Here is a 26,715-nt window from a genome sequence, read left to right on the forward strand (position 1 = left end):
CAAAAAGCAAATCGAAATGATATATTGAAAGACATTTTCATCAAATACCATGAAAAAAATTTCATTTGACTCTAGAGTCACAGTATCTGTGGTTGCCATTTTGGCAACTTCAAGGAAATTTTTGTTCTCTCTCTGAGCATGTTTACATTTCATAGCCTTTAAAACTTGCAGACGAAAAGAGATTGAGGGCATTTCAACAGATAATCATTGTATCCCCTCTGTCCCCTCTGTTGTAGATTGAGGGACAGGCAGAAATTATAGAGGATATGGAACCAAGCTAAGTAAGTCTAACTCTGAACAAGGGAGCATTTGCTGTTTTGAAAGAGAGGCATGCTGCATCGCATTTTAAAAAACCATTAGGCAGCTTTATTTTATGAGCAAGAAAAAAAAAAGACTAAAATTGCCTACAATTTAAAGCTGGAAGTGAATTCAGATCACTTGAAGTGGGAAATTGTCTTTTATGATGTGACCCTAGTACAAGTGAGTATGATTCTTCTGAGGGCACTGGAGCTGAAAAAAATATGGTATTAACTGTCTTTTTATAAAAGAAATGTCAAATTTATTACCTTATGACATAATAACCTGATGAAACATTTTCAAAAACTCAAGATTGTAGCTAATAACATCTAAAAGGCAAATTGGAGTCTTTACTGCATGCCAACCCCAAAGTGAGAAAGAATGGCCATGAAGCACACTGATAGATTCTGAAGGTGGCTAATATATTTTGGCACTCTAACGTCAAATAACAATGGTATTCCGAACAAAGTGATGCTGAATTTACACTATTTCACACTAAGTGGCCCCAGTTTTTTAAAATGTGTGTAATTCTTTAGAGTTTTTAAGGTAAAAATTGCATAGTAATGAGAAACTTCCATCCAGTACCTGATTTTAACTAATTAAGATCTGACATATAAAATCTGTACACTAGGAATCTTAAGAACTTGTAATCCTAAAACCTGTAAAAGCAAAATCGAAATATTACACTGAAATGTAAAGAAAATGTCAGGAGGCTGAGTGTAGAGAGAGGTAACATTCAGACATGGATTATAAATGCCCACATTCCAGAGTACTACATCTGGCAGTATTTAATTCTAGTTTTACAAACCTAAGTGAACACTTTCTGATACAATATGTCAGAATTAAGTAACTTTTAAAATGGCCAGCAGAAAGCTGTAAAACTGTCTCAAACCAACAATCAAAAAATTCTGCTTCCATAGAAGTGTAGTTCATGAATGTTGGGAAAAGTAAGCATTGGGGAAAATAAATGTAGTATAGGAAATGAAGGTGGTTGATCATTCCAGAATCACATATAGATAAAGTCAAGTGGTTCAATGATTTACCATTAAATCCTAAATATGTTGTGGCAGTTGAGACTTTTAAGCTTTATTATCTGCTTTAACAAATTCGGAACTTTGTGTGGGAAGCTAGATTGACCTTCCCCAAGGATTTTGCTACATATATAAATAGGTGGCTCTCAATGGAGCAACTGAAAGTTTATAAATGTTTGAAAGTGGGTCTAGTCTGAGTGTGCTAGATAAAAAATGAGTCTATTTCTGAAAATATAATTCAATGTAAGCTTTTATAACTTTGTGATACAGTACATAGTTCCTGGATAATTCATATATTTCTATTAATAATTTCAAAAGGCTAAGCAACTTTTCACCTTTATGATTCTGAAGAAAAAATACGGCATTGCAACACATCCATTCCCCTTACAAAACCAAGCTTGGATATGCTAGAGTTCTAGAATTAAAAATCCACAATGACTATATTTGCAATGGTTGCTTCTAAATTGCCAGGCATAGTTTTGTGTTCTTAAATTTTAAGATGGATAAAAGTTCACATTTGCATGCATTAATACATCAGCCAGGAACTAACTTTAGTAATTTTTGTGTTTGACTGCAGGATTTTATTAGACCAAATTGAATATGCAAATTAGACGAGGCTAGGTGGAGTAGACTTTGAAAACTCACCCAGAGTCCCCTAACTAATAATCGGAATTGCTGCCTTTGATGCTGAGTCTTACATAACACTGTTTGTCTTGTGCTGAAATAAATATACTGCAGTGAATGGATGGATTATTATCATCCCCAGTGAATTTACTTTTTTTTTTTTTTTACATTAAGTACGTATGTATGATACAGCCCTAAATGCAAACATTACATTGTTCTACATTCCTTTCAATGGCGTCATATCTTTACCAAACTGGTTTTCAGTAGTTACTATGATAAAAGTAAGTGCTTGGGAAAATAAGGGTGAGATACGACATAAAGGTGGTGATGTTCACTTTGATTTCAAGGTTTGAGAGGTCAGGCCATGCCTAATAAGTACACTCTCCAGGGGCAAGTGATTGTAGTTATTTAGGAATGATTTTTTTTTCAATCTGTGTGTATTAGTCTTTCAAATGCCTGCAGTGTTGTTAGAATATTAACAAGTATTAAGTAGTTTGGACTTACTTACTTAATAAACAAAACCAAAATATTGCTTCCCACCTGGGGTGCCATGAAAAAATTACTGAGACCCTGAGAATGCTGTGACCAGAGTTACTTGAGGAGCCCATAGGCAGTGACAAAGGATGGAGAATTTGGGTAGACTGCATTCAGGTTGCCATGCAAACGTAAAACCTACCTTTTAAAAATAAATATCACATGATTAAAATTATTCAAAAGAGACATCTGAGTTAGTGAAAGGTTAATGCATTTATGCAATTAAAGGAAGAAATTTACCATAATACAAGGTTTTAAACCAGAATTCCTAATTTTTAAAACAGATTAAATTTGTGCCCATGAACACAATCATTTCTTTTTCCATTGCTCTATTTGATTTTCAACATCAGGTTAGCAGTAAAGCGTGGAAAGATATATATTTAAAGTCCGAGTTATACATGATTTGCTTTTGAGATAGAAGTATATTAGTTCTCATTATGTATGTCATACTAATTAAGAGCTGAGCTATGAAATGCAGTTTTATACAAACATACTTAAAGGTAATTTGCCTTATTTGGAATTAGGTCAGGGCTATTTCTTCATACCCAAAATAGGATGAGTAGATTCCATGATATGCTTTAACTATATAAGTAAAGTTATAATTGAGGTAGTTGGGCTATTCTGTATTATCCTTATTCAGGATAATGTTGTAAAATTTGTCTGATATTGTATTCCAGATGCATTGGGAATCCTTAAGGGTGTAAAAGGCAATAAAATGAGGGAACATTTAGATGTTCTTATTTAATCAAAGATAGCATAGATTTAAAGAATGGATGTTCTTAATGAATAACCCATAGTTTTTAGTAGATTTGACAGACGGAGTCTAGGTGTATCTAGGCTGTGCATGCCATGTGTATGTTTTCATTTTCCAAATAAGAAAACAAACATATGACATCTTTGGAAAGAAATAGGAAAGAATACCTTTCTGTGGCTGCACTAAAAATTGTGTACAATTTTCCTAATCCAATATTTGTTAGTACATGTGTTTCATAAAACAGTGAGGATAGAAAACAGTTCACTCATGCAAGCCAGGAAAATTTTCAACTTGTTTCCACCACTATTTTATATTGAGGAAAATCTTGCAGCAATAATTCACATGTCATGTTCCTTGGTTATTTTTCTTGATTTTTTTTTTTATTTTTCCAGACTTTATGAAGCGTTCTAAGTGAAGAAAATATTTTCAGTAAGGAACTTAAAAAAAAAATAGATGCAAGTTTCTTCCAGTGTCCAGTCTGGCATTTAAGGAGTTTGGAAGTCATTATTCCCTTCTTCCTAATAGGAAAAAATAATAAAAAAGCTGAATGAACTAAAATCAACAACTTTTTTTAGATTTATTAGAAAATTGAGGTCTCAAGGCAAACCACAATCCCAGCTTGGAGATGAGAAGGTGGAAACAGAAAATCACAACTTACTAGAGGAGGCACCCATGAACAGAAACCTCTACAGGAGTCAGTATGGGGCAAGAAATCCTAAACTGTAACCAATGGATTGCTGCAGTCTCAATGTGGATAAGTTGGAGAGATAGTCCAGGGGGATTCAGTGTTAGGGAGCCCCCACACTTTTCTCAGTTTTGACTTCAGGCGTCTTGTTAGTTTCTCACAGTGAGGATAAGAGGAAAGTCCTTTCTACTTTCAGAAAGTGAAGGGGAAAAATAGCCATTCTGAAAATTTCCCAGAGCATTCTGTACTTCATAACAAAGCCTGCCTTCAAGAGAAGCTATTTTACCAGCACCTAACTGACCTCAGGGAAGAAATACCCAGTAATGTTTAAGAGATGGGAGAGATTACTGGGAAATTCTGTTGTTTCTTGTACTGTTCATGAAGTGGCATAGTGATATTTTAAAGAGAACTTGGGTTAATTGTAATGTATATTGCAAACTCACTCTCAACTACTAGAAAAAGTTTAAAAAGGTTATAAACAATTGGTAGGAATAAGAGATGATAAAAAATGAAATCATATGCTCAATTAAATTCAGAGAAGACCAAAAAAGAGTGAACAACAACAAAAGAACAATAGCAGTGATTCGCAAATAATAAACAAATAAGGTAAATGTTAATTCCAACTATCTCAATAATCAGCTTAAATGTTGCTGATCTATATTCACCAGTTAAAAGACTGAGACAGAGAAGATGAAGCCAAAACAAAACTAAAGAACCACATATCATCAGTAGGAAATCCACTTGCAGTATAAATACATAGGTAAATTAAAGGTGAAGAATGGGAGAAAAATGAAAGAATGGAAAAAGGTGTAGTATGTCAACATTAATAAAGAGAAAGTAGCAGTGGCCACATTAATTTCGACAAAGAAGACTTCAGAGGAAGGAGAATTATCAGGGATAAAGGTGGGGATTACAAAATGATAAAAAGGTCATTACTCTAAGAAGACAAAACACCCTTCATGGTGTAAGCACGTGACATCAGACCTTCAAAACACACACAAAAAAAACCTAATAGCACTGCAAGGAGAAATAGATGACTCCACTATTATAGATGGAGACTTCAACACCCCTCTGTCAGTAAATGGGCTACCAAGCAGAAATCAGTAAGGACTTGTTAAACTGAACCACACCATCAATCAACCGGATATTTTTGGCATCTATAGAATACTTCATCCAACAATAGCAGAATATACATTCTACTCAAGTTCACATGAAACATTCACCAAGATAAACCACATTTGGGCCATAAAACACACTTAACAAACTTAAATCCTAAACGTGTGCTCTCAGACCACACTGGAATTAAGGTAGAAATCAATAACAGAAATATAACTGGAAAATTCCATGATACTTGAAGAATAAACAAGTAGACTTCTAAATAACATGAGTCAAAGAAAAACATCTCAGGAGAAATTTTGAAATATTTTGAATTAAATAAAAAAGCAAATACAACTTATATAAATGTGTGGGATCCAGTGAAATTGGTGTATAGAGGGAAATTTTTAGCATTGAATGCATATATTAGAAGAAAGATATAAAAATCAATAATCTGTACTTAGGAAACTAGGAAAATAAGAGTAATTTAAATCCAAAATAAGCAGAAGAAAATAAGTAGTAAAAATTAAAGTAGAAATTAATAAAGCTGAAATCAGGAAATCACAAAATAATCCAAATACAAACCAAAACCACAATGAGATATCACCACACACCTGTCAGATTGGCTAAAATTAAGAACACAAGAAACAATAGGTTTTGGCCAGGATGTGGAGAAAGGGGAACCCTCTTGCACTGTTGGTGGGAATGAAAACTAGTGCAACCATTCTGGAGGTAGGGAGGTTTCTCAAAAAACTAAAATAGAACTATGCTATGATCCAGCAATTGCACTATTAGGTATTTGCCCAGGGGATACAAAATACAGAGTCAAAGGGGTTCCTGCACCCCAGTGTTTACAGCAGCAGCAATATCAACAATAACCAAACTATGGAGAGAGCCCAGACATCCATCAATTCATGAATGGATAAGGAAGATGTGGTATGTGTGTACACACACACACACATACACACACAGAATGGGATATTACTCAGCCATCAAAAAGAATGAAATCTTGCCATTTTCTTTTTTTTATGTTTATTTTTTTATTTTTAATATGAAATTTATTGACAAATTGGTTTCCATACAACACCCAGTGCTCATCCCAAAAGGTGCCCTCCTCAATACCCATCACCCACCCTCTCCTCCCTCCTACCCCCCATCAAACCTCAGTTTGTTCTCAGTTTTTAAGAGTCTCTTATGTTTTGGCTCTCTCCCACTCTAACCTGTTTTTTTTTTTTTCCTTCCCCTCCCCCATGGGTTCCTGTTAAGTTTCTCAGGATCCACATAAGAGTGAAACCATATGGTATCTGTCTTTCTCTGTATGGCTTATTTCACTTAGCATCACACTCTCCAGTTCCATCCACGTTGCTACAAAAGGCCATATTTCATTTTTTCTCATTGCCATGTAATATTCCATTGTGTATATAAACCACAATTTCTTTATCCATTCATCAGTTGATGGACATTTAGGCTCTTTCCATAATTTGGCTATTGTTGAGAGTGCTGCTATGAACATTGGGGTACAAGTGGCCCTATGCATCAGTACTCCTGTATCCCTTGGATAAATTCCTAGCAGTGCTATTGCTGGGTCATAGGGTAGGTCTATTTTTCATTTTCTGAGGAACCTCCACACTGCTTTCCAGAGCGGCTGCACCAATTTTCATTCCCACCAACAGTGCAAGAGGGTTCCCGTTTCTCCACATCCTCTCCAGCATCTATAGTCTCCTGATTTGTTCATTTTGGCCACTCTGACTGGCGTGAGGTGATACCTGAGTGTGGTTTTGATTTGTATTTCCCTGATAAGGAGCGACGCTGAACATCTTTTCATGTGCCTGTTGGCCATCCGGATGTCTTCTTTAGAGAGGTGTCTATTCATGTTTTATGCCCATTTCTTCACTGGATTATTTGTTTTTCGGGTGTGGAGTTTGGTGAGCTCTTTATAGATTTTGGATACTAGCCCTTTGTCCGATATGTCATTTGCAAATATCTTTTCCCATTCCGTTGGTTGCCTTTTAGTTTTGTTGGTTGTTTCCTTTGCTGTGCAGAAGCTTTTTATCTTCATAAGGTCCCAGTAATTCACTTTTGCTTTTAATTCCCTTGCCTTTGGGGATGTGTCGAGTAAGAGATTGCTACGGCTGAGGTCAGAGAGGTCTTTTCTTGCTTTCTCCTCTAAGGTTTTGATGGTTTCCTGTCTCACATTTAGGTCCTTTATCCATTTTGAGTTTATTTTTGTGAATGGTGTGAGAAAGTGGTCTAGTTTCAACCTTCTGCATGTTGCTGTCCAGTTCTCCCAGCACCATTTGTTAAAGAGGCTGTCTTTTTTCCACTGGATGTTCTTTCCTGCTTTGTCAAAGATGAGTTGGCCATACGTTTGTGGGTCTAGTTCTGGGGTTTCTATTCTATTCCATTGGTCTATGTGTCTGTTTCTGTGCCAATACCATGCTGTCTTGATGATGACAGCTTTGTAGTAGAGGCTAAAGTCTGGGATTGTGATGCCTCCTGCTTTGGTCTTCTTCTTCAAAATTCCTTTGGCTATTTGGGGCCTTTTGTGGTTCCATATGAATTTTAGGATTGCTTGTTCTAGTTTCGAGAAGAATGCTGGTGCAATTTTGATTGGGATTGCATTGAATGTGTAGATAGCTTTGGGTAGTATTGACATTTTGACAATATTTATTTTTCCAATCCATGAGCAGGGAATGTCTTTCCATTTCTTTAAATCTTCTTCAATTTCCTTCATAAGCTTTCTATAGTTTTCAGCATACAGATCCTTTACATCTTTGGTTAGATTTATTCCTAGGTATTTTATGCTTCTTGGTGCAATTGTGAATGGGATCAGTTTCTTTATTTGTCTTTCTGTTGCTTCATTGTTAGTGTATAAGAATGCAACTGATTTCTGTACATTGATTTTGTATCCTGCAACTTTGCTGAATTCCTGTATCAGTTCTAGCAGACTTTTGGTGGAGTCTATCGGATTTTCCATGTATAATATCATGTCATCTGCAAAAAGCGAAAGCTTGACTTCATCTTTGCCAATTTTGATGCCTTTGATTTCCTTTTGTTGTCTGATTGATGATGCTAGAACTTCCAGCACTATGTTAAACAGCAGAGGTGAGAGTGGGTATCCTTGTCGTGTTCCTGATCTCAGGGAAAAAGCTCTCAGTTTTTCCCCATTGAGGATGATGTTAGCTGTGGGCTTTTCATAAATGGCTTTTATGATCTTTAAGTATGTTCCTTCTATCCCGACTTTCTCAAGGGTTTTTATTAAGAAAGGGTGCTGGATTTTGTCAAAGGCCTTTTCTGCATCGATTGACAGGATCATATGGTTCTTCTCTTTTTTTTTTGTTAATGTGATGTATCACGTTGATTGATTTGCGAATGTTGAACCAGCCCTGCATCCCAGGAATGAGTCCCACTTGATCATGGTGAATAATTCTTTTTATATGCCGTTGAATTCGATTTGCTAGTATCTTATTGAGAATTTTTGCATCAATATTCATCAGGGATATTGGCCTGTAGTTCTCTTTTTTTACCGGGTCTCTGTCTGGTTTAGGAATCAAAGTAATACTGGCTTCATAGAATGAGTCTGGAAGTTTTCCTTCCCTTTTTATTTCTTCGAATAGCTTGAGAAGGATAGTTATTATCTCTGCTTTAAACGTCTGGTAGAACTCCCCTGGGAAGCCATCTGGTCCTGGGCTCTTATTTGTTGGGAGATTTTTGATAACCGATTCAATTTCTTCGCTGGTTATGGGTCTGTTCAAGCTTTCTATTTCCTCCTGATTGAGTTTTGGAAGAGTGTGGGTGTTCAGGAATTTGTCCATTTCTTCCAGGTTGTCCAATTTGTTGGCATATAATTTTTCATAGTATTCCCTGATAATTGTTTGTATCTCTGAGGGATTGGTTGTAATTATTCCATTTTCATTCATGATTTTATCTATTTGGGTCATCTCCCTTTTCTTTTTGAGAAGCCTGGCTAGAGGTTTGTCAATTTTGTTTATTTTTTCAAAAAACCAACTCTTGGTTTCGTTGATCTGCTCTACAGTGTTTTTAGATTCTATATTGTTTATTTCTGCTCTGATCTTTATTATTTCTCTTCTTCTGCTGGGTTTAGGCTGTCTTTGCTGTTCTGCTTCTAGTTCCTTTAGGTGTGCTGTTAGATTTTGTATTTGGGATTTTTCTTGTTTCTTGAGATAGGCCTGGATTGCAATGTATTTTCCTCTCAGGACTGCCTTTGCTGTGTCCCAAAGCGTTTGGATTGTTGTATTTTCATTTTCGTTTGTTTCCATATATTTTTTAATTTCTTCTCTAATTGCCTGGTTGACCGACTCATTCGTTAGTAGGGTGTTCTTTAACCTCCATGCCTTTGGAGGTTTTCCAGACTTTTTTCTGTGGTTGATTTCAAGCTTCATAGCCTTGTGGTCTGAAAGTATGCATGGTGTAATTTCAATTCTTGTAAACTTATGAAGGGCTGTTTTGTGACCCAGTATATGATCTATCTTGGAGAATGTTCCATGTGCACTCGAGAAGAAAGTATATTCTGTTGCTTTGGGATGCAGAGTTCTAAATATATCTGTCAAGTCCATCTGATCCAATGTCTCATTTAGGGCCCTTGTTTCTTTATTGACCGTGTGTCTAGATGATGTATCCATTTCTGTAAGTGGGGTGTTAAAGTCCCCTGCAATTACCACATTCTTATCAATAAGGTTGCTTATGTTTATGAGTAATTGTTTTATATATTTGGGGGCTCCGGTATTCGGCGCATAGACATTTATAATTGTTAGCTCTTCCTGATGGATAGACCCTGTAACTATTATATAATGTCCTTCTTCATCTCTTGTTACAGCCTTTACTTTAAAGTCTAGTTTGTCTGATATAAGTATGGCTACTCCAGCTTTCTTTTGGCTTCCAGTCGCATGATAAATAGTTCTCCATCCCCTCACTCTCAATCTAAAGGTGTCCTCAGGTCTAAAATGAGTCTCTTGTAGACAGCAAATAGATGGGTCTTGTTTTTTTATCCATTCTGATACCCTATGTCTTTTGGTTGGCGCATTTAATCCATTTACATTCAGTGTTATTATAGAAAGATACGGGTTTAGAGTCATTGTGATGTCTGTATGTTTTATGCTTGTAGTGATGTCTCTGGGACTTTGTCTCACAGGGTCCCCCTTAGGATCTCTTGTAGGGCTGGTTTAGTGGTGACAAATTCCTTCAGTTTTTGTTTGTTTGGGAAGACCTTTATCTCTCCTTCTATTCTAAATGACAGACATGCTGGATAAAGGATTCTCGGCTGCATATTTTTTCTGTCTAGCACCCTGAAAATCTCGTGCCAATTCTTTCTGACCTGCCAAGTTTCAAAAGAGAGATCAGTCACGAGTCTTATAGGTCTCCCTTTATATGTGAGGGCACGTTTACCCCTTGCTGCTTTCAGAATTTTCTCTTTATCCTTGTATTTTGCCAGTTTCCCTATGATATGTCGTGCAGAAGATCGATTCAAGTTATGTCTGAAGGGAGTTCTCTGTGCCTCTTGGATTTCAATGCTTTTTTCCTTCCCCAGTTCAGGGAAGTTCTCAGCTATTATTTCTTCAAGTACCCCTTCAGCACCTTTCCCTCTCTCTTCCTCCTCTGGGATACCAATCATGTGTATATTGTTTCTTTTTAGTGTATCACTTAGTTCTCTAATTTTCCCCTCATACTCCTGGATTTTTTTATCTCTCTTTTTCTCAGCTTCCTCTTTTTCCATAACTTTATCTTCTAGTTCACCTATTCTCTCCTCTGCCTCTTCAAGCCGAGCTGTGGTGGTTTCCATTTTGTTATGCATTTCGTTTAAAGCGTTTTTCAGCTCCTCGTGACCGTTCCTTAGTCCCTTGATCTCTGTAGCAAGAGATTCTCTGCTGTCCTGTATACTGTTTTCAAGCCCAGCGATTAATTTTATGACTGTTATTCTAAATTCACTTTCTGTTATATTATTTAAATCCTTTTTGATCAGCTCATTAGCTGTTGTTATTTCCTGGAGATTCTTCTGAGGGGAATTCTTCCGCTTGGTCATTTTGGATAGTCCCTGGCGTGGTGAGGACCTGCAGGGCACTTCCCCTGTGCTGTGGTGTATAACTGGAGTTGGTGGGCGGGGCCGCAGTCAGACCTGATGTCTGCCCCCAGCCCACATCTGGGGCCACAGTCAGACTGGTGTGTGCCTTCTCTTCTCCTCTCCTAGGGGTGGGATTCACTGTGGGGTGGTGTGGCCCGTCTGGGCTACTTGCACACTGCCAGGCTTGTGATGCTGGGGATCTGGCGTATTAGCTGGGGTGGGTAGGCAAGGTGCACGGGGGCAGGAGGGGCAGGCTTAGATCGCTTCTCCTTAGGTGATCCACTTCAGGAGGGGCCCTGTGGCAGCGGGAGGGAGTCAGATCCGCTGCAGGAGGTTTGGCTCCGCAGAAGCACAGAGTTGGGTGTTTGCGTGGAGCGAGCAAGTTCCCTGGCAGGAACTGGTTCTCTTTGGGATTTTGGCTGGGGGATGGGCGGGGGAGATGGCGCTGGCGAGCGCCTTTGTTCCCCACCAAACTGAGCTCTGTTGTCAGGGGGCTCAGCAGCTCTCCCGCCCTTTGTCCTCCAGCCTTCGGCTTTCCGAGCAGAGCTGTTAACTTATGACCTCCCAGACGCTAAGTCGCGCTTGTTGTGGGAACACAGTCCGTCAGGCCCCTCCGCTTTTGCCAGCCAGACTCGGGGGCTCTGCTTGGCAGGCGAGCCGCCCCTCCGCCCCGGCTCCCTCCCGCCAGTCCGTGGAGCGCGCACCGCCTCGCCACCCTTCCTACCCTCTTCCGTGGGCCTCTCGTCTGCGTTTGGCTCCGGCGACTCCGTTCTGCTAATCCTCTGGCGGTTTTCTGGGTTATTTAGGCAGTTGTAGGTGGAATCTAAGTGATCAGCAGGACGCGCGGTGAGCCCAGCGTCCTCCTAGGCCGCCATCTTGCCGCTTAATTCTTGCCATTTTCAATGACATGGATGGAGCTAGAATATATTATGCTAAGCAAAGTAAGTCAATCAAAGAAAGACAAATACCATATGGTTTCACTCACCAAGAATATCTAAATAAATAGGAATACATTCCATGTTCATGGATAGGAAGAATGGATATTTTGAAGATATCGATTCTTCCTGATTTGATGTATACGTATAATGTAATTCCAATCAAAACTCTAGCACACAATTTTGTGGAAATCAATAAACTTACTTTAAAGTTTACATGGAGAGACAAAAGACCCAAAAAAACCAACACACTATTGGAGTATAAAAACAAAGTTGGAGGAGTTATAATACCTTATTTCAGGACTTACCATAAGGCTATAGTAATCAAGACAGCGTGATATTAGCAAAATGATAGACAAATAGATAAAAGATATGGAACAGAGAGCTCAGAAATAGACCTACACAAATAGGATCATTTGATATTTGACAAAGGAACAAAGGTAATTCAATAGAGAAAGTATTGTCTTTTCAACAAATGGTGTTGAAACAACCGAACATCCATATGCCAACAAAAAAAAAAAAAAATCTTGACACAGAACTTAAAATTTTCATGAAAATTAACCAAGGTGGATTATAAACCTAAAAGTAAAATGTAAAACTATAAAACTCCTAAAAGACAAAATTGGAGAACATTTAGGTGTCTTTGGGTTTGGTGATGATTTTTCAGATGCATTACCACCGTTGTGAATGAAAAAGAGTTTGTGAGTTGGACTTCATTAAAAGTAAAATTTCTAGGGGCACCTGGGTGACTCAGTCAGTTGAACATCCAATTCTTGCTTTTGGCTTAGGTCATGATCCCAGAGTCGTGGGATCAAGCCTTATGTCAGGCTCTGCAAGGAGCATGGAGCCTCCTTAGGATTCTTTCTCTCACTCCCTCCACCCCTTTCCCCTGCTCACATGCACTCTTTCTCTCTCTCTCTCAAAATTAGAAAAAAAATAAATGAAAACCTCTGGTCTGTATAAGACACTATTAAGAAAAATAAAAGATAAGACAACAACTGGGAGAAAATTTGCAAACACATATCTGAGAAAGCACTGTGCCCAAAATATAAAAAGAATGCTTAAACATAACAATAAAAAAACAACCCCAATAAAGCATAGACTAAAGATCTGAGCACATACCTTATTGAAGAACATATACAAGTGGCAGAGAAGTATAAGAACAAAAATGATGACAAGATGTTATCAGGAAAATTCAAGTTGAAATGAAAATGAGATACCAGTGCATACCTATTACAGTAGCTGCAATCCAGAACACGGACAACACCAAATGATGATGAGGAGAAAGGGGAATGAGGACTCTCCTTCATTGCTCATGGGAGTGCAGAATGGTACCGCCAACTTTGGAAGACAAGTTGGCAGTTTTTTACAGAACTAAACATACCCCTACTATCCGATCCAATACTTGTGCTCCTTATTATATACACAAACGAATTGAAAATTTATGTTTACACAGAAATGTGCACACCGTTGCTCTCAGAGCTTTATTCATAATTGCTAAAGCTTAGAAGAAACCAAGATGTTCTTCATAGGTGAATGAATAAACAAACAGTGGTATATCTATACAAAGGAATATTATTCAGTCTGTGATAAAAAGAAATGAGCTAGCAAGCCACAAGAAGATATGGAAGAACTTTAGATGCATATTGCTAAGTGAAAGAAGCTAACTGTAAAGGCTACATACTGTATAATTCCAACTATATGGCAGAATAAAAAGATGAAACGACGGATATACTTGAATGATCAGTTGCCAGGTGTTTGGTGGGGAGAGAGGGAGGAAAAGATGAAGAGGTGGAACACAGGGGATTTTAGAGCAGAGAAACTATCCTGTACAATACTGTAATGGTGGATGCATGTCATTATAAATTTGTCAAAGTCCATGGAATACACAAGGGAAAGAATGGACCCTAATGTAAACTATGGACTTTACTTAATAATTATGCATCAATGTTGGCTCATTCATTAACTGTAACAAATGCACTGCACTAATGCAAGGTGTTAATAATAGGTGAATTACATGTGGTAGGGAGGAGGAGGAGGAGCAAGAGGAGGAGGAGGAGGGAGTATAGAGAACTCTGTGATTCCTTTCAACTTCCTTTAAGCTTAAAACTGCTCAAAAACATAAAGCCCATTATTATTACTTTTTTTTAATGGGCACAAGATCAAGCAATCCCTTAAGACTTTCATCTCTATTTAGGCCGTATGAGGACTACAACCAGGCTGTCTCATTTGCCACATATTTGTATTTACCAACAGTCCATATGGTGAAATAATGTTCTCTATGAACATGAACAGGCAGAAACTCAGGGCATCATTTGGTGCGAATGTGGTCACCTAACTCTCCTTTGCAATTCACTCTGGCTACTTCTATTTTTAACTCTATTCAAGGGTGTAATGCATGAGTGTTCCTTCCATTGAAGAATTCAGTGTTGGGGCAGATAAAGGTAACTAACATACTGATTCCTCAGAGGGTATTAAATTTACCTGACAACCAGCTCTTAAATAGGAACACTTCATAAAAGAAGCCTCTTGTACTATTAACTCACAATTCATGGTTTGAAACCACATATCTCAGTAACAATACTAAAATGTCACAGGAAAAAAGGAATACCTTTAATTGGAAAATATTTTAATAGCTTTGATTTAAAGCTACAAATATTTAACCTAAGAAAAGGTATATATATATATATATATATATATATATATATATATATATATATATATATATACAGTTTTTTTCATTCTTTCATAGTAAAAGCCATGAAGGGAATAGTAGCTATGATGAATTATGACAATGATGTCTGTAGAAAAAAAGATCCATTGGTGTTTAAATGAAGAGATCTTTCACATACTGATGCAGTTGAGGAGAAAAGAAGTTATCACTAAGAAAAATATAGTATGGTTACGTTTAGAAATATATATATATATGTATATATATATATATATATACATATATATATATATGTTTTTTACTGGTACTCCATTACATTCACTACTATTCTGATCAGTGTGAGAATCAGAGCAACTGAAAATGAGATACAGTACCAATAAGCCTCTAATACCCTGTGTCCCTGCTCTACTCACAGCATACAAAATATTTTACTTACTTGAAACTGACAGGTTTGAGCAAATTAGAAGAAAAGGAATAGACCTTCAGAGTCAACAGAAATATCTGATCACTTAATTCAAGAGTCACCTATTGAGGTGAATTTTGTGAATCATATAATCGTAGTGACTTTCTTTTTCTTCTTTTTTGGTTCAAAAGAATTGAACCCTATTGATATATGACTCCACAGAAAGAAAATGAGTTGTGTTTAATTGTGTGTGTGTGTGGGCGGGGGGGGGGGGTGAAATTTGCACATGGTTTAAATATATTCTTCCTCATGCTATAACACATATCATTGTACTGATAGTGTTGTATTCATCTGCTTCAAGGTAGTGGCCAGCACTTCCTGTATGTCAACTCATCTGGCCCCAAAGAAGGCTACACGGCAAGAATCACTACTTCTCAATACTTTCCAGCAAGCCTCGGAGTGTGTACTGTTCGGTTCTGGTTCTACATGGTTGATCCCAGGAATATGGGGATATTAAAGGTACAGAAGGAAGGGAGAGATTTCTGTTTCACTGAAATATTCATAGAATGTGTTTCAACATTTTTTCCTTTTTAAATCACACAACACCAATGCTGATTCCATTAATCTCTCATTTCTTTCTGGGACAGTGGGACTTTGGCAAGCAGTCCTGTCATTCATCTTAATCTCCTTCAAGATTTATCTCATTCATGGCTGCCACCTGAACTCAATTATGGTGCATGCTATTTAAAAGATCATCTAGAGATAAAAGACTATGGGCATATTGTGCATGCGTCCTCTACTAACAATTTAGATAGGGAAAATGAAGAACTGTGATGGGAGGGATAATGATAAAAAGAATTTTCTTCCCCAAACAAGGTAAAGGCAAAGACATTTAAGATCTTCAGCATATCTCAGCTTACCCTAAAAACAGTAGGCTTGCTCCCTTTTTGATTAATTTAAGACAAGAATCTGCCTCAAACACAAATGTCTTTGAAGAAGCAGGTTGCTACATTTTTAGTTCATCATATGAAATATCAGCAAGCTTTTCAATCAGCCAGAAGCAATTTTGAAATCTTGATTTCTAATTGAAAGATTATACATCAGAACACAGAACCTGGTGTTATTGCTTTGTAATTATACAACCACCTGTTGTCTGAATAAATTTAATTGGAATCATTGACTTTATCTCAAACATTGTCCCTTGTAAACAATAGCAGTTGGTAAGTGATTCCTATCTTTCAGGCTGGGTATTTAAACTTTGTGTGCGCTCCCTCTTTTGATTCTTCCATTCACCTCATGAAGTAGAGTATTTTCCCCAATTTTACAATACAAAAACTAGCCATTGATAGAAAAGGGAGCTTTTCAAGTAAAAATATAGAGAATTTGTACTGATTCTACATGGATGTCTATTTTCCTAAAGAGAAACCAGTAAAAAACAACAGAGAGATTTATTATTAACAGTTTCAAAAGGTGAGTAAATGAAGATCTTGTGAGGATTTTGGATTTTTTTCATTGTTTTTATATACAATGTATGAAAACTCAGTAGATTAGTCTATTGTTTATGTTAAAACGCTCTTTATTCAAAAAGAGCATCCTTATTTCTTGTAGCTGTTCACCAGCTAGTTAGTACTACAGACTAAAAGTCCCCCCCCCCCACCGCCAAATTCATGTGTGAAATCCTAAGACAGCTATTTCCATTACCAATTGCTTTTAGCCATGTTTCTATAAATATGTAAACTTTGAAAAGAAACATTGCCCTCAAGTCTTGATTTTTGAGACCTTGCTCTTGGTGACTATTGTTTTTTCTAACCAGAGAGTGGCAGGTAAGTGTAGCAGTGCTTTTATGCTCCAGGTAATCTTCAGCCAGGTCTCCTGAGAAGAATAGGGGAAATTATAAAGCCTGACATCTGCCTCTTGTAGAGAAATCACCCTCCCGTACTACAAATTGTTTTGATAGGGTTGACCATCATTGTAGGTTGCTTTTCCCACCTCGACAGCTGACTCAAGGCATAGCCTTCTCCAATAGTTGGTGCAGGTAATAGGAGGATTTGTCTTTCTTCTATATTATAAGGCACAAGGTTGTAGGCTGGATTTGGGTTATTGGAGGCCATCTTTCCCAACGTGGGGAGAGATATTGAGAAAGAAGCTAATACGGAGAAGGACTCTGACAGAAGAAAGAGGAAGAAACAGAATGGTTTTTTGCTCTGTTTAAATCCTGGATCCTACTGTGTCTGAGCCAATAAAATTCTCGTTTATTACTTGCTACTGAAAAGTCCTAAGTGTAACAGAAATCTAAGAGAAATTGTTTTCATGATGTATCCTTATGTCGCTGATGAACATAAGGATAAGTCTCACTTTCTCAACTATTGGTCTGGAAAATCTTGTGTGTATATATATGTGTGTGTGTGTGTGTGTGTGTGTGTGTATACACATATACATTTATATATTTATATTTGTATATGTATGTGGTTCTGAAGCACATGGTATAATTATGCTCGTCTGAAACTTTTTTTAAACATTTTTTAATGTTTATTTATTCTTGACAGAGAGAGAGAGAGACAGAACGTGAGTGGGGGAGGGACAGAGCCAGAGAGGGATACAGAATCTGAAGCAGGCTCCAGGCTCTGAGCTGTCAGCACAGAGCCTGATGCGGGGCTCAAACTCACGAGCCATAAGATCATGACCTGAGCCAAAGTCGGATGCTTAACCAACTGAGCCACTCAGGCACCCCTGAAACTATTTCTTAAGTTAATTACATAAATCCTTTAGAAAGGATATGGCAAAGAAAATACCTAAGGTGAAGATTTTTAGTAGAGAGCCTAGGAGGCAATACAAATAGCAAGGCACTCCTAAGAGAGATTTAAAATTGTAGTTTGTGGTAGGATGCTTTCTTGTCCGCACAAATTTTATGGAATTGTATTAAGCACTAGGCATCCCGAGCCCTTCTCTGTTTTGTTCTGTATCCCAGAGAACTCCACTTCCCAAGCTCCTTTGCTCTCTGCTTTCCTGCATGGGTTTGGCCAGTGGAAGGCATTGGCCAAAGATCTGAGAGCAGGAAGACTAGACAGGCCTTTCTCCTCCCCCTATCCTATCCTCCCCCTCTTCCTCCTTTCTCCCTCCTCTTCCTCCTCCTCCTGTTCTACCCTTCCCCTCCTTTCTCATGTCCTTTGTCTAGGCTGAGTTTCTAACTGCATTCCATTTATGACCCAGACAAGCCCTCCCTCCACTAAGTGTGGCTGCCAGACTCCATCTTCTAAGCAACTCAGTTTCAGTGACTACCTCCCTTTGACTCTAGTTTTAGAAGTGAGACTATGTTCCTAGAATACTTCATGATTTCCTTGATGATTTCTCACCTTTTCCATAAGCTTTGTGACCAGTTCTCTACATTAAGGTTTCTCTAATGAAATCCTGTCATTTGCAGCAACATGGATGGAACTGGAGGGTATTTTGCTAAGTAAAATAAGGCATCGGAGAAAGACAGATATCATATGTTTTCGCTCACGTGTGGAGCTTGGGAAACTTAACAGAAGACCATGGGGGAAGGGAAGAGGAAAAATAGTTTCAAACAGAGAGGGAGACAAACCATAAGAGACTCTTAAATACAAAGAGCAAACTGAGGGTTGGTGGGGGGGGGGGAGAGGGAAAATGGGTGATGGGCATTAAGGAGGGCACTTGTTGGGATGAGAACTGGGTGTTGTATGTAAGCGATGAATCACAGGAATTTACCCCCAAACCAAGAGCATAGTGTATACACTGTATGTTAGCTAACGTGACAATAAATTATATTACAAAAATTAATGATAAATTTTTAGAGTGTCAAAATAAAGAAGAAATAGATTAGTTTGTATTTTCTAGTTTGGCCCTATCTGGTATAAGTGTCCGCCCCAAAGAAAACACAAATCTTTCGAAAATATTAACTTGTAACATAATGAAAAAATTTGACTGAAGCTCAGTCAGTTTAAATTTGTCCTCCTTATATTAACTTATTAAAAACTTGCCCTTCAGCTGGGGAAGACAGAAAACACAGTTTTAAAAAATGCAAATATGAAAACCTCAATTTGTGATACAATACTCTGGAGCAAATAAAACAGTTTTCTGTAATAAGTAGTTACTCATGGTCTGCTGAGAGAGTTATTTTACACTGAATGGTAGGAAAGTCTCTCTGAGAAAGATGACATTTGATTTTCGGCTTAAAAAAAAAGAAGGAGGCAGTCTTGTGAACATCTGGAGTAAGAATGTTCTAGGAAGACAGAACAGGCTAGTGAAAAAGCTCAACGTAGAAGGTATCTGAAGGCCAGTATAGCCGGAGCAAAACAAACAAGAGAGAACGAGATGATGAAACAGGCAAGATCCAGCTCATGTGTGTGGGGCCTTGTAGGGACACAGGAAATTAGATTTTATTCTAAGAACCATAGGAAGTCATTGGAGACGGTCTTAGTCCTCTTGGGCTGCTATTACAGGTTACTGCGTACTGGGTGATTTAAACAACAGAAATTTACTTCTCACGATTCTAGAGGCTGAGAAGTCCAAGTTTAAGGTACTGACCAATTTGGTTCCTGGTGTGGACCCTCTTCCTGTTTTGCAGATGGTTGCCTTCTCGCTGTGTGCTCACCTGACACAAAGAGAGATCATCTCTCACATGTCTCTTCTTATAAGGACATTCATCCCATTCATGGGAGCTCTACCCTAATGACCTAATTGCCTCCCCAAAACCCCACCTCCAAAAATCAAAACATTGGGGTTTGGAGCTTTGATACGTGAATTGGGGTTGGGGGGACATGTTCAGTCCCTAGCAAGAGTATTAAATTGTGGAATAATGTAGCCTCCTTTGAAAGTTTAAAAGATCTGTCTGGCTGCTGTGTGGGAAGGGGTGGGGACTGGTGGGTGGGAGGAGGCCAGACGCAGCAGGGCAACAGGAGGCGAGTTAGAAGACGATTTCTAGGAGTCCAGAGCAGAGAAGATGTGGCTTCATTTACAGTGAAGTCTAGGGATAAACTGGTAAGCAATTTCTACACATGATGAATATTTAGATCTTCACTGGCATAGATTATTTTCTAAATAAAACACGCTCTAATTTTATTAGTGTATTAATGAAGAGTAGCATATAAAGCCAAAGTAGATAAGACGTGTACAGTCAATGAGATCGAGGTGAAATTCAATTATGATTTTTATTACATTTTAGGATAAAAAGTCAAACAATTCAGATTTATCCCAGCCTGCAAAGTTGGCAAAATAGCCTGCATAAAGAAGGCATGTGTTTTATAGAAACTAGGAACCCTGATCTAAAGGAGTAATATTTGGAATAGTAAATGGATAATATTCGGAATAATAAAATGTTCATATAGACATCAGTGCTCTTTGATTCAAAGTCTTGGGAAATAAGAGAATAATAGTAAAACATACTTTATTTTCTAGGTCAGTTTTTTTCTGTCTTTCAATTACCTACCTACAAAATTAAAAGCACTCCTTAAAATGGTGCTGGTCACATTTTGATCCACATTGCTAATAGAGCCCTAAGTGAACCAGATAATTTCCCGTGAGATTACTTAGTTCCATTAGTTCAGCTTCCTAGCTTCTGGCTTGTTTTGAAATTTAGCTAATTCAGGTGAGTTATTTAATATCTACAAAAAGCAGTAAAGTTTGTCACAGGAAAAGAGAATTTCTTTAAAAATGACCGATACCCTTTTATTACTCCAGACTCATTTTTAAAGACACAGAAAGGAAATGAGGGAACTTTTGGAACTGATACTTTTCATAACATTTTTTGTCATTGACAGAAATTTCTAATTGCTCAGGGGGAAAAAATGAACTACTTCCTAAAACTTCCCTCAGCAATAACAGATGAATCAATACATCTGAATGGACTTCAAGAAGCCGATTGTTCATATTTCAGAGAAGTTAGCCTACTGTGATAAGATGATCTTTACCTTAGAGTTGAGTTTTAGACCCAAATGATTTCTGCTAAAACCTATGGAAATTACCGTGTAGAAGTTCCACTCAGGAAACTATTGTTCTTGTGGGACCATGCTTGTGAATTTCGTCTTGTTTTGTTTTAATGTGACGTTTAGGAAGACAGTAAGAGCAGAGGGGAAAAAAAAAGACTGGGAAAAATATCAGATGGTTACTATGTGCCATACACTGAAGCCCTAGATAGATAGATAGATTAGATAGATAGATAGATAGATAGATAGATTAGATAGATCAGTCTAATCTTCACAACCTCCAGTGAGGCAGATACTGACATTATGTACATTTTAACACAGGAGGAAAATGAGATCAAGAAAGCTCCAGGAACTTGTGAAAGGTCATAGAGCTAGGAGATGGCAGGCCAGGGTGTCCCCAGATCCACTGGCTCCAATCTGCACTTTTAATTACTCTGCTACACTGACTCTTAGAACTAGATGGCTACTTTTATGGTACATTTTATGCTCTATATTTTTATTATTAACACTCATATTTTCAGGGCACCTGGGTGGCTCAGTTGGTTAAGTGTCCAACTTCAGCTCAGGTCATGATCTCACGGTCCATGGGTTGGAACCCTACATCGGGCTCTGTGCTGACAGCTCAGAGCCTGGAGCCTCCTTCAGATTCTGTGTCTCCCTCTTTCTCTGCCCCTCCCCTGCTTGCACTGTCTATCTCTCTCAAACATTAAAAATGAACATTAAAAAAACCCAAAGTCATATTTTATTTTATACCAATAGTTATTCTCTAAAAGGTACTTTGCATGTTTTATAATTCTGCATATTGTAGTTTTCAGAATAAATTCATATTGAATTGCAAGTTTTACAAAAAAATGACATAATCGTTATTTAAATGGTCAGATGTGCCTCCTTAAATGTGTAGTGTGTGTGAGATGCCATGGGGGATGCCTAAGGTATTTGTCTTACCTATCATTTAATCCTTCTTTTCTTTTGTTTCTAGTGATTAACTTTTATTTTTTAATTTTTATTTATTTCTGAGAGAGAGAGACAGTGTGAGCAGGGGAGGGGCAGAGTGAGGGAAACACAGGATCTGAAGCAGGCCCCAGGCTCTGAGCTGTCAGCACAGAGACTGATGCAGGGCTCAAACCCACCAACCGCGAGATCATGACCTGAGCAGAAGTTAGCCGCTTACCCAACTGAGTGAGCCACCCATGCGCCCTGAACCGTTGTATTTTTTTAACAATGTCCTCCCTGAGAATAGACTCAAGTGTCTTCCTATATAATATCAGTATTCTGTATTTTAATTTGATAGGTCTCATTGATTAGAAGAGAAAGGTAAGATTATATCCGTGTGCCAGGCATTTTGTTAGGTAGTTTACCACTTAGGCCCCTGTGATTGGGTACATATAAGAGAGTGGGTCAAACACACACGTGTTACCTCTCACATAGTAAGAATCACAGGCTTATGTGAACAGCCTAGCAAAGGTAGGCATGCAGATGTTTACAGCAATGATACTTTAAAAAAAATTAATGTTTATTCATTTTTGAGAGACAGAGTGTGAGCAGGGGAGGGGCAGAAATAGGGAGACACAGAATGTAGAATCTGAAGAAGGCTTCAGGCTCTGAGCTGTCGGCACAGAGCCGGATGCAGGGCTCGAACTCACAAGCCGTGAGATCATGACCTGAGCCAAAGTCGGACGCCCAACCGACTGAGCCACCCAGGTGCCCCAGCAATGATACTTTGACAGCTCTGTGCTGACTTGTGCTGTGTATCTTCCATTGTAGAATATAGAAAAATTAACTTTGGGATGGTAAAAACACTTGCCTAAGTTGCTATTAAATTATAAATGATGAGGCTGGAAAAGTACCACAGAGAATGCAATGGTTGACGCTTGAGAGATGGAGCTAATCTAAGCTGACCTTCAAATTAGACTTTCCCTTTAGAATATAATAAAAGCATCAAAAGAAGAGTGACCTCAAGTCAAAGAGCTGTGCTGCTAAATATTAAAATCAAGTCACAGTTTTAAGACAGAGATGTGGGAATTTGCTGAAGAAGGTATTTCTTACACCTGCCTACAAACGGACTCGGTGCAAAGTCACCTTGAGGAAGAACCAAAAGTCAGCTTTGCCTAGAAGTCTGAGTCCCAAGCTGAATATGACTTCTTAAAAAAAAATTAACGTAGTCAAAGATAAAGCAATCTTCTTTTACATTTTTATTTTGAGAAAGCTGTCAATGTCTTATAGACTCTGATTTTAATGCTTTGCTTAGGAAGCCCTTTCCTGTCATAAAGTAACAAAATATTCTCATTAGTTTTAGTTATTACTATGTAATTTTGATTTCTAGACTTAACTAATTAAGCCACTTATAATTCATTTTGTGTATATATGGCGAGAGGTTAGAAGCTCATTTTTGTTTGAGAAGGTATATTACTTTGCCAGGGCTGCCTTAACAAAATACCACAGACTGGGTGATTTACGCAACAGAAATTTATTTTCTCACACTTCTGGAGGCTAGTGGTCCAAACTCAAGGTATAGGCAGGTTTGATTTCTTGAGTCCTCTCTCCTTGGCATACAGATGATTGCCTTCTAGACATGGCCTCATGTTGTGTTTCCTCTGTGTGTGTCCCCCATATGTCTTCCTGTGTCCAAATTTCCTCTTCTGATGAGGACACCAGCAAGATTAGATTAAGGTCCATCTTAATGGTCTCCTTTTAATGTACTCACCTCTTTAAAGGCCCTATCTGCAAATACAGTCATCTTTTAAAGTACTGAGGTTTAGGGGTCAATATATGAACTCTGTGTGGGGGCATATTAGTGCTAACATGTTTTGCTCATACATTTCAGAAACTGTGCATGGGTGGTACACTTTTTTAGTTCCTAATTGAACAAAAATATGTGTGTGTGTGTGTATATTACAAAGGTGATTTGATTGTTCTTGGTTCGAAATTAGTTTTTCTTAAGTAATTGAAGGCACTGCTGCAATGTATTCTAACATCCATTATCCACCTGCCTTATAGAAGACCAATGTCTGATTATTTCTCCTCCAGGATTTTTACATGTTTTACTTTTCTCTCAGGAAGTGGGTAAATATTCTTTTTATCCTTGGAGTTCATAAATCCCTACAGAAATTGGATGGGTCCTTATTTTTCATCTCAGGGAGATTTTCATCTGTAATTTATCTGATTATCTTCTTCTAGAAAAGTCTATGAACTACATGTGGAAAATTCTGTACCTATCCTTGCTAACCCTTCATAAATATTCTCAAAGTTTCCCTGTCTTGGTTCTCTGGTATTGTGGTCTTAGAAGGATCGCTTTGTTTCATTTTCCAATCTACTGTTTGGAATTTAATCTGCATTGATTCTGCTAGTCAGTTCTCTAAGGGTTTTGTTTTAGCAATAATTTTGTTAATTTCTAGGAACTCTAAATGCTTCTTTTTCATATCAGCCTGTTCTATTTTATAGAAATGCTGGATGCCCAAATATCGCAAGGAAATTAATGATATTTCTTTATTTTCTTTCCCATTTATTCTGTTAGCAGCCATCCTCATGGTGTTCAGTATTCTGTTGAATATAATGTCTCTCCTTAAGAATTTTTCTCAATTCTCAGGTTATTTACTATCAGTTTTCTGTTCCTATATGTAGATAAATCTAGGCTGAATACTATTACTGTATGTATTTTATTACCTCAGGCTCAGTAAGAAACTTTGTTCCCTGAGCAGGGAATACGTGTTCTGACTCAAGATCTCTGGTTTTTTGCTCTAGCGTAAAGGTGCACTGGTACCTTCTTTATTTGTTGGAGGAGGTAAAGTTCTTCATAGCAGTCATAAGAGACTATCATCTCACTTCTGGGGTCCCTTTGTCCCTTCGTGGAAACTCATGAGTGAGTTTACCCGCCCTGGGTGTTCTAGCTATGAATGCTAGAATCAACAGCTTCTCACACAAAGGGTTGACCTAGGTTTTTATTTATTTTTTATTTTTATTTTTTAACGTTTATTTATTTTTTGAGACAGAGAGAGACAGAGCATGAACAGGGGAGGGGCAGAGAGAGAGGGAGACACAGAATCTGAAACGGGCTCCAGGCTCTGAGCTGTCAGCACAGAGCCCCACGTGGGGCTCGAACTCACAGACCGTGAGATCATGACCTGAGCCGAAGTCGGACGCTTAACCGACTGAGCCACCCAGGCGCCCCAATCTAGGTTTTTAGAAAGTTCTTTGATTAATTTGGTGACACATGCACAGCTCCTTCAATTTGTTCTCCACCAGTTCGGGTTATTCTGAAATTCTGCTGGGAACACTTTCTTGTTCATCTTTATTTCACCTATGTGTTTGTAAGTGTCTCAATTTTGTGTATTTTTATCAGTTTCCCTTTGATTAAAAATTTTTTTTTTACATTTATTTATTTTTGAGAAACAGAGTGAGACAAAGTGTGAGCAGGGGAGGGGCAGAGAGAGAAGGAGATACAGAATCTGAAGCAGGGTCCAGGCTCTGAGCAGGAGGTCAGCACAGAGCCTGATGCGGGGCTCGAACCCACCAACTGTGAGATCATGACCTGAGCTGAAGTTGGACACTCAACCGACTGAGCCATCCAGGTGCCCCCAGTTTCCCGTTGGTTTAAAACTTGCAGAAAGTCATTAAAAAACTAATTTTTTTTTGTATATTGGTACCTGTACCCATGATTTTCCAGTGGTTCTGTGGATTTATTTCAGGATTTTCCTGTCTTTGTGGTGGAATATTTTTGAGGAATATAAGGTAAATATATGTTTTCAGTGAGCCATCAGAACCAGAGACCATTTTTTTCCATATATTTACTATTTTGCAGAATACTCTAAAAGTAAATCAGGTCACAGTTCCATTTTTTTGCTCTTTGCTGTTCTGCAGGGTAAATTCTCCTTCACTTTGAGAGAAGTTATTTGGAAAGCATTTTGAAGTTGATCTGTACAGTGATACTGTTAGGTGAGAAAAACATGTGTGAGTATCAGCCTAATATTGAATGCCACCCAGGTCATTCTGCTATTAAGAAACATTTGGTTGGTTCTTTATTTCTGATTACTCCTAAATAGTCTGCCCCTTGCAAAGAAAGTGAAGTTAATGTTGTAGAACTACATACAAATCAGCCGTTTCAATTGCTACATGGATAGTAGCTGTAATTTTTCTCAGCAAACCCTTCTCTGATATAGCCTGTGCTGTTTATTGAAAACTGAGTGATTTTCAGGAAAAGTAATCAACTGGAATATAGGAAACCTGTGTCCCAGACCCAGCTTTCTAAGTTACTAATGACTGGAAACTTAGAATATTTCCAAAACTCTCTGGTTCTTGTTCCCTTTATTTAACGTACTTTTGTAAAAGATCTGAAAAACCTGAAATTGCATCCTGAAATCATTTTTTCAAATTCCACAAAAGAGTATCAGCTTTTCATAATGAAGTCATCCAGTTAACATTCTCTTTAACATACTTATCCTGATACATTAAATCTTTTTTTAGAATAGGCAAAATAGCACACACATGAATAATAAATCATAAAAAGGAAGGGCACTTACTTTATATACATTATTTTAATTTGTACTTATCAAATAAGGATTAATGTTTCTTCTGCTTAATAGAGAAGAAATCAAAGTTGAAAGAGATTAAATAATTCACCCTAAGACATCCAATTAGTATTGGCATGGCCAGGATTAGAATCGGGTTC

General features: G+C 37.9%; 1 protein-coding gene across 1 annotated transcript in view; it reads left to right on the forward strand.

The window, feature by feature from the left end:
• MALRD1 (MAM and LDL receptor class A domain containing 1) overlaps positions 1 to 26,715 on the forward strand; it is a 768,730-nt gene that overhangs the window by 559,076 nt on the left and 182,939 nt on the right. The window contains exon 33 of the mRNA XM_045062650.1: positions 15,470 to 15,627. Within this exon, the coding sequence (XP_044918585.1) occupies positions 15,470 to 15,627 (158 nt within the window). The remainder of the gene's footprint in view (positions 1 to 15,469; positions 15,628 to 26,715) is intronic.

Source organism: Felis catus, chromosome B4 (assembly GCF_018350175.1).
Source record: "Felis catus isolate Fca126 chromosome B4, F.catus_Fca126_mat1.0, whole genome shotgun sequence".
Taxonomy (NCBI): Eukaryota; Metazoa; Chordata; class Mammalia; order Carnivora; family Felidae; genus Felis; species Felis catus.